At 39.5% G+C, this 9,425-nt stretch overlaps 1 protein-coding gene across 7 annotated transcripts in view; it reads left to right on the forward strand.

The window, feature by feature from the left end:
- THRB (thyroid hormone receptor beta) overlaps positions 1 to 9,425 on the forward strand; it is a 233,891-nt gene that overhangs the window by 214,686 nt on the left and 9,780 nt on the right. For all 7 annotated transcript variants that reach the window (XM_060781919.2, XM_060781922.2, XM_060781921.2 and 4 more), the window contains 2 exons: positions 4,725 to 4,871; positions 8,662 to 8,920. In XM_060781919.2, coding sequence (XP_060637902.2) covers positions 4,725 to 4,871; positions 8,662 to 8,920 — 406 coding nt within the window. The remainder of the gene's footprint in view (positions 1 to 4,724; positions 4,872 to 8,661; positions 8,921 to 9,425) is intronic.

The following is a 9,425-nucleotide window of genomic DNA, read 5'->3' on the forward strand; positions in this document are numbered from 1 at the left end:
GGTGTTTTGAGCTTCAGCTCCAGAATCTTCTGCTGCTTTGGAAAATGCTCAAGGATTAATAATAATAATTTATTATTTATTTATTTGCTTCATTTTTATACCGCATTTTTCAGCCCTTGACAGGCGACTCAATGCGGTTTACAGTGCAATTAAAACACAGCAATACAACAACAGGATCGACGACGTCGATCCACAACAATTAACAATCAGACAGGACAAATCAACAAACAACATATATAACGCCTCAGTTGAAATCAGATCCGTTCTCATAGTCGTTGTGCCATTCCTATGTTCCATTTACCGTCTTCCTTAATTAGTTGCATTGCTTAGCCAAACGCTTGTTCGTAAAGCCAGGTCTTGACCATTCTCCGAAACGTCAGCAACGAAGGTGCCTGTCTGATGTCTGCCGGCAAGGCATTCCATAGCCGAGGGGCCACCACTGAGAAGGCCCTGTCTCTCATCCCCGCCAGGCGCGCCTGTGACGCAGGCGGGATCGAGAGCAAGGCCTCCCCAGATGATCTTAATGTTCTAGTCGGTTCATAGGTGGAGATGTGTTCGGAGAGGTAAGCGGGGCCAGAACCGTTTAGGGCTTTATAGGCTAAAGCCAGCACCTTAAATTGTGCCCGGTAGCGGATTGGCAGCCAGTGGAGCTGGCTCAGCAGAGGAGTGGTGTGCTCCCTGAGTGCCGCTCCTGTTAGCAACCTGGCTGCCGAGCGCTGGACCATCTGAAGCTTCCGGGCAGTCTTCAAGGGCAACCCCACGTAGAGCGCGTTGCAGTAATCAATCCGGGATGTAACCAGAGCGTTTGCGGAGATTGGGCAGTATGCAAATAAAGTTTATTAGTAATAAATACTAATAAACTTTATTTGCATATTGCCCAATCTCCCCAAAGGGACTCAGGGTGGTTTCCAACATGCAAGGCAAACATTCAGTTTTCTGAAAGAAACCATACTGACAATTACAGCAAAATAAACATATTCAACAATATAACACAACCTAATAAAATAATAGACAAAATAAAACATCATAAATACAAAAAATTCTGCTCAAACACATTAAAGATAAAGATATTAAAATCCATTTCATTGTAGCTCCATCAGTAGAGGTTTAACAAACCCAAAAGCCAGGGTTACTAAATGGATATGAGCCAACTATAAAAGGGCTGGGCATGGGATAGTGCAAATAGCAAATCATAGGGCCAGGGAAGTGGATGAAGTGCAGGACAGAGTACTATCTGAGTACTATGATAGTACTCTGATTCTGGGAGTTGAAGTTCAAAACACCTTGAACACCAGAGTTTGGGAAACAATAACTTTCACAATCAGCCCTTTGTATCTACAGGTTCTGCATCCAGAGATTCCACCATTTGTGGCTTTAAAATGTTGAAGAAGAAAAAAACTATATCAAACCTTGATTTTGCCATTTTGTATAAGCAACATCATTTTGTTATGCCATTATATTTAATGGAACATGAGGATCTATGCATTTTAGTACTCAGAGAGGACTTTGGAATCGAATCCCAGTGGAGATCAAGGGTCCACTGTACACAGAGCATGGTCACTGCTACAATATTTTGAAAATTGTTGCTCCAAAAAAGTAACTTTCTCAAACTCTATATGTTATCATTGTACTTGTTTTATTTAATTTCATCACCCTTAGACAATTAGAATACCAGTGGTTAGCCAAAAGGCAACACTAACTTTGATAAATAAGTGTATTCAGTGAGTGTATCAGTTGTCATAATGTACTGTAAGTATATATTCATAAATTTTGTTGCCTCAGTTGCAGGTGGTGGATTGTGAATTTTATATCAGTAGACTGGTGGATTGACTCTGGATTTTAGTACAAACTTTAAAAGAGATATTCAACATCCTGGTATATATTCAGCCTCTTGGATATCTCATTTAATGTCTGGATTAATTCTAGAATGCTTTACTGTCCCACAGTCACTACAGGTGCCACTGAAACACATTTTAATGCCATTCAGATCAGATATCATCATATCTTTTACAGTGAGCTCTGCGTAAGAAGCTACTGTGTTTATATGGACAAATGCTGTATTTCAGGTGTTTGTTCAATAAGAGGGTTTTTTTTTAAAAAAAAGGAAAAACCAGACTGAATTAGCATTTGGATACAATGTTGTGTTTCATACAACTGCTGCAACACATAAGCAGCAGTCTTTTTATGGAGTTCCATAGAAGGTGTTGTAGTCTTTGGGACTGTCCTCATATCCAACCTGTTATGCAAACCCTTACAGCAGGTATTGATTTCTATCAGTTGCAATCAGCAAAACCCAATAATAAAAAAGATCTTAATATGATTTTTAATTTCTCCTCAACTGTAAACATTTTGATGTTCCAAGGGCTTTTTCTAGATATGAAAAGTTTGTTTTTAGATCATTTCTAAGCAGAAAAGTCATAATAATCAATAAGAAAGAAAATTCAGACTGTTTTGTCACTATCTTCAAGTATCCATCCGAGTTATTTTAAAAGTTGGACACATTCGGATTAGAACTTTTGAAATATGTACTTCATTACATTGGTGGCTAGTGGCCCCTGTGTTCGTTGGATATACAGTCTAATCTACATTTTAGTGCAAATTTTGAAAGAGATCTGCAAGATGACAAGCTCTATCCCCCAAAAGAGTTTCAGGACCTTGTAGAGTTTCTTTTAAAAATGTATCCATAACCCACCTTGCTGACAACAGTCTCACCAGTCTCCACATCCATATGGGCATGAGTGCAACTTGTTGTTTTTATAAGTCAGAATGTATAATTTTGAAAAATTATATTTAAATAAATATATATATTTAAAAATGTAGAAGTAGAAATATTAGGGTGGAAGAACCTGACAAATTAGTTGGAGAGGATATAGAAAAAGCCTCCTTCCAGGTATGATGGTTTATAACCCCTTAATCTCTAGCTCACATGTGGGGCAACAAATTCAGGAAGGCTGATCCGAAACAGCAAAGTTGAACATAAACCTAATGAGCTTGTCACCACTTTGTGGATTTAAAAAAGAAAGAAAAAACCCATTAGGATAATTAAAGCCTAATAGAATCATAGAATCATAGAGTTGGAAGAGACCTCATGGGCCATCCAGTCCAACCCCCTTCCAAGAAGCAGGAAACCCCCTGCTAAAATGTAACCACATTTCTTTCCATTTGTGAAATTCTAACACAGTTATAATCCAGCCTATGAACCTCTCCAACATTTCTGAAGAGTTCCCACTGGTGACCTGAATTCCTGAACTTAAAGTTAACCTCCAAAAATCAAATGATAAGTTGTTTAAAAAAAATGTCAGCAATGCTGGTACTTATCCTGTTTCTTTTTCTTATATGTCAGTGTAGTCCAACTATAGTAATAGCCATTGGCTATTCTAAGCTTTTTGTGAGGACTAAGGGTTCCTCTAGTCAAATGTCAACACCAATACATGCAAACATGAAGGACTTCATCAGATAGTCTTCTGACTCCCTTTCCATGCACTTAGGAAACGGAGCTCCCCGGGAGCCCTACGGAGTCCATCACATGATGTAAGGGCTCTTTTGGTGGGACTTCATGGTGCTCCATTTCCTAAACTTATGGAAATAGAACCCGAAGATTGTTTGATGAAGTCCTTCTTCAAGAGTTGGGTGTTCCTGACTCCAAACTGGAGAAAGTAGGGGAATACGGGGAAAGGTGCAGAAAGGGTGTGGGATGGCTGGCCATCTCAAAATATGGGGAAAGACACTGGGGAATTGGGTAAGATGATTCCCTCTGCTTTCCTCCACCCATCTGATGAACTTCATACACAAACTATGTTTTTCTTAAAAAAAAATTACTAAAGCTCAAACCCCATCTGATAGGGTCAGCACTAGTTAGCAGGGTCAACAAATAGCAAGTGCTGTAAACTATATTTCAGAGGAAGGCACTGAAAAACACATCTGAGTGTTCCTTGGAAAAAAAACCTGATAAAATTCATGGGGCTGCCATAGATCAAGAGACCTGAAGGCATTTGCCTACACACAATGGCCAGAAAGGCTTCTTTTATGACAAAGGAAATGCTAAACATCTCTCCTTCATTTTAGTTTCAGGAGAGAATAAATATTTCCAGGTGGGACAAAGAGGAAAATATATTTTGCCCATCACATGTAGACCCCAAGTCCATTTTATGGCTCCACAACAATCCTCACATCTATCCCTCCAAAATTTAGATTTCAAGAAAACATTTTTGACTGCTTCAAAAAAAGAGTCTCGGGGGGGTGTAAATGGCCATTTCATGTCATGAATAAGGGTTACTTCTTCCTAAACACTACAGGGGGAGAGGACTGTGTGGAGTTAAATCAGGAAGGAGAGACAGAAAATGGTGCAGAATTGCCAGCTATGAGCCCAGTAGGAGAAGGTTTCAAAGCACTGGCTTCTTCAGAGGGTAAAACAGCACACACATACATGCAGGCACCTCTGCTTTAGGCTTTCAAGTAAAATACTTACTTGACTATAACAATGAGGACTTGCATATCAAATTTTTTTTAGATATTACACATTTGTCTTATGCAATTGCTTCTTTTGCACTCTTGAAAATGTAATTTCACCTGCAGTAGTTTGTTTGATTTTTCTGACATAACCCAGCTATGTAGTGGTGAGCTAAATCAATTTAAACTGTCAGCATTCCAGAAAAGTTTAAGAAGACGTCATGTCCACTGCAAATAAACCGATTGCTCACAGTGTTTTCCTTTTCTGTTTTTAGCCAGAGGATATTGGACAAGCACCAATAGTAAATGCCCCAGAAGGCGGGAAAGTAGATTTAGAAGCCTTCAGCCAGTTTACAAAAATTATCACACCAGCAATCACGAGAGTGGTGGATTTTGCCAAAAAGTTGCCTATGTTCTGTGAGGTATGGAATTTTTTTCTTATTGAACTTTTCTTGCTATTTGCTAGCTTTATAAAAATGGAAATATGGCATTTGCTTTCTCTAATACAGTTTAAAGTAAGGCAATGAGTAAAAAAAAAAGCTTGAGCCATATTGAGATGGATCAAGAATTAGTCACACTTACATTCAGCAACATTAAAATCACTGGAACTTAAAGGCAGTCATGACATAAGTTGTTTGACCAATAAGATGAATTCATAGTGTGATGTGGGCACCCATGCTAAGATGTAAACACCTATAATTTCCTCACCTCCTTTTTCCCATTTCACTCACTACACCCACCTAAAAAAGCTCTAGAGAGAGCCACCAAAGATTGTGAGGTGCATCTTTACCCCTATTTGTGTGCCAATTTCTATGGAGGGAAATTCCTTCAAACTCCTATATTATATGATGTCTTATATTTCATAGCCTCAACCTTCTCTTTAGTTTTTTTTAATTCCAGAGGAAGCAAATGCCATAGGGAGTACATTTCTCTAAACCTGTGTTGTGTATCAAAATTTTCACATTCAGCTTAGCTGAATAAAATCCAAAAAACCTGAAACAGCATGTCACTTAAACTCTAAAATTCAGGTGCTATTGTGTGACACTCCTTCATTGGTACACCTTTTGGCACATCAAAACTTGGGTCTTTAGGGAAAGTGTTAACAGAGGAACAAGTGGAAAAATATTGGTTAGTTCCATGCCACCTGTTACCTGGAGGTCCATGGAGCCAAGATATTAGGGAAGAACTGACTTGCACAACTGCCTGTATTGTGAGATAACTAATTGCCCATGCTAGTGCTTTTATGATTCTTTGGACATACTAACACCCCATCACCAAAGCCAGACATTTAAGGAAACAGGCAGCCAAGCTGGTAGACTTCTGCCGTCACTACAAGAACATTTCCCTCCCTGTTTCCTTGCTGTTTTTGTCATTCAGCCTATTCGGATCCTAGTCTAAATTTAAAGACTCCATTATAAAAATATGAAAACAACTCACACACAGCTTGTCTTTGTTTCCATGGAAAAACTGAAATTTTCCTAGAATAAAAATCGACTAGAATAACCCATCTTTTGTGTATTGTTTTTGTATGATGTAATAAAGTTATTTTGATGAACAACCATAGAATAATGAGACCAGACACAGACAGTTGGGTTAAACAAAAGCCACTTTATTGACCTAGAACCTATAAAATTCAGTACAGTGAACCTGGAAAGGAGCAACAGAGATGAGCAACCTGATGTGGGCTCAGCTGAAGCCAAGTGTCTCCCCTTGACTACCTCTTTACCTTCCCTTCTGACCAAATACAAACTGAATAATTGGTTTGCTTCATGGACAACTATGTACTTGTAGGCAAATACAGGGCACTCTTCTCTTGCCAGTCCCTCAAACCCATGTTTCTTACTATACCTTGCTCAAAGGTAGACTCCTATTCACCCCCATGTGTTGAGACCTAAACAGCTGTTCAAGAGTCCTACTGGAATCAAAAGAGTGCCTAGGTGCACACCAAAACTCATATTCTGGCATTGGCAAGGGGCTTTTAGTTTTTTCCTTCAGCCAGACCACTCCCAGGAATAGCATATTTCCTTCCTCAGAAAGATGTACACCATTTGCTCTGTAGAGCTCTGGGCATCTAAAACTTAAGTTGGGATGTGGAAGAAAGTGTCCAAAAATCAAAACAAAAGAAGAAATGAGTTTGCATTGCAGAGAAAATGATACAATTTGTCTCATTTATTGTACAAAGACAGAACAAGTGAGTATTCACGTGCTGTCTGTGCATTAATCCTGCCTCATTTTTGACATGACAAAACATTTCACTTATCTCTAGTTGTAAGGAAAATCCACAGGTCCCAAGTTTGATAGAGAAGAGAAATAGAGAGGATGCACGGGATGTAGTTTGCAAAGATGTAGTTTCCAATACTTTCCCAACAGTTCTAACCACTTACCTGCAATTATCCTATACAAAAAGAAAAAGAAAAGGATTTGACTGGTACAGTTTGGCTACTGACTAGTTAAGGTATGTTAACCAGCCATTTTGGACCCTTCATCCTCTTTTTATCCTGCATACATAAACATCTCAAATACTTCTCCTTCCTACCAATATGATCAGAAACTCATAGCCTCACCCAAATTGAGGCTGAAAAATCATGTGAAACCTCAAAAGATGCTGGATCTGAATTCCTATAATCCTTTACCTTGGTTAAAGAATCCTTGGTTATGCTGGCTGGGACAGTCAGAATTTGGACATCTGAGGGGCATCTACACTGTAGAATTAATGCAGTTTGATGCTGTCTTAACTGCCATGGTACAATGTTATGGAATCCTGGGATTTGTAGATGTATAGTTTGGTGAGGCTCCAGCACTCGATGACAAAGGAGATTACAACCCCAGTGATTCCAAAGCATTCAGCAATGGCAACTAAAGTAGTGTCAAACTGCATTGATTGTATTGTAGATTCACCCTGATTTACAGGGAATTTTCCTTTCAAAGTCGATAATTCTAGGTAACTGGATTAGATTTAGTTCTTTTGTCCTTCTATGCTTTTTAGCCATCACCCCTCTTTTCTTTCTTTATGAGAGACAGCACCACTTCCTTTAGCAATGGAAATACCTGGATTTCCCTGTGATTCCAGTTCTGCCTAAACTATTGAGTCTGATGCAGGGGAATCCAACGATGTAGGATCAGTCAGCCTTCCCATGAATTTACTGCATCTAAAGTTGGCAACTGGGGGTGGGAGAATGAGGAGATGACAGTGCAATCAATGTCAGTTTTTGTTTTCTAATAATGACATTTTAAAAACTCTTTCTGCCCCTTGGAGCGTTGCTTTCAGTTCTGCTAAGGCAAGATCCCATTGCCCTCTCAGAATGCTTTTTGTCAAGATTAAATATAATCATTATGTCAGGGCTATAAATATGACTCCCCGCCCCCATCTCTGGCACAGCTCATGACTCAAAATAAAATAAGTTGAAGTGAAGCCAACACAAAGCAGATTTTTGTCTCAGCAACTGCCATACAGGATTTGTGAAGTTAATACCTAGTACCTCAGACCTAAAAACAGGATGGACTTCCTACCTTGAAGAATTAACTCTGGACAATGGACTCTGGGAGGTAGTGGAAAGATTAATTTAATAGCATCTCTTGCTGTTGTTAATTTAAAATACTGAATGGTAATAGCTTCATTGAGTCAGGTAGATGGCTTTTATTGAAACCTGCCTTTTGAGGGTAACGTTTATTGTACCTCTGTGCCAGACCTTTTACAAAAGTTGGTATTAATGATTACACTTATGATTATGATCAAAATTTAATTATAATTATAATTATGATTACTACAGCTCCCAAATTTGGGCACTGTACTGGCTGGATTCTGAGAGTTGTTGTAACTCTCCTTTTCTGGTTGGAAGGTGCCATGTGGATGTCATCATCAAGATGATGTTGCCAGGGAAGGAAAGAAATGATGAGTACTTTGTGGTGCACAGCTTACAGAGCTACCAGTCAAAAGGCTTTGGGCAATTGTTCCGTCTTGTCCATATAAACAGATTTTCTTCTGGGCGAAAAGAAGGAGGAAGTGTGGAGAGAGGCACAGGGGGATTATAAGTGGAAGTCGTCGTCTTCCGGAGCTCTGTAAAATTCCAGGAATGGTGCAGGATGATTATGCAATAAAAAGTCTTTCTGGGAAGCACAAAAATATAGGAATTTGGCTTTTATGGTGGGTTGGCAACTTGGAAAATCCTACTGTACCAGGGAAAATTTATTCTCATTTGCCAATCTTTTCAGCTGCCATGTGAAGACCAGATAATCCTTCTGAAAGGCTGTTGCATGGAGATCATGTCCCTCAGAGCAGCAGTACGCTATGACCCTGAAAGTGAGACTTTAACATTGAATGGGGAGATTGCAGTGACAAGGGGCCAACTGAAAAATGGGGGTCTTGGCGTAGTATCAGATGCCATTTTCGACCTGGGCATGTCACTATCATCATTCAACCTCGATGACACGGAAGTTGCCCTCCTTCAAGCTGTACTGCTGATGTCTTCAGGTAGGCAAGAAATCTTTCCCTCTTCTTCATGAATCCACTTGCCAAATTGCAAGAGACTCTGTGGTTTCTTCTCAGAAGAAGGAATTCTGTTTAGAACATGCTCAGAAAAGTTACAATTGAAATCCCATTTGGAAGCCTATAGTTTCTAGGAGCATGTTTCAGGAGTAAGAGCAGGTCACCCTTGTCAAAGATAAAAAAGAAGGGCCCTCCCTAGGGTGTAGTTGTGTTGAGGTGCAAAATGAAGACATTTCCCCACTGCTAAGAATTCATTCCCCCCCCCCCCCCCCAGTTTAGTTTTCTTCCATTTCCAAATGTCTTGGATTGCAGAGAATGGGTCATTGAAATCCATTCACACCTAGCATTCTTCAATGCTTGACTGAGGTTTTAAGTTGCTACAGCACTAGAAATTTGGAGAATGAGGAATTTGAAAGGCAATGCATTCATTTGATGCTCTCCATAGCTACATCCCTTATCTCTTCTCAAAGACAGGAATCTGACCTTGTAA

This window comes from Anolis sagrei, chromosome 6, assembly GCF_037176765.1.
Source record: "Anolis sagrei isolate rAnoSag1 chromosome 6, rAnoSag1.mat, whole genome shotgun sequence".
Classification (NCBI taxonomy): Eukaryota; Metazoa; Chordata; class Lepidosauria; order Squamata; family Dactyloidae; genus Anolis; species Anolis sagrei.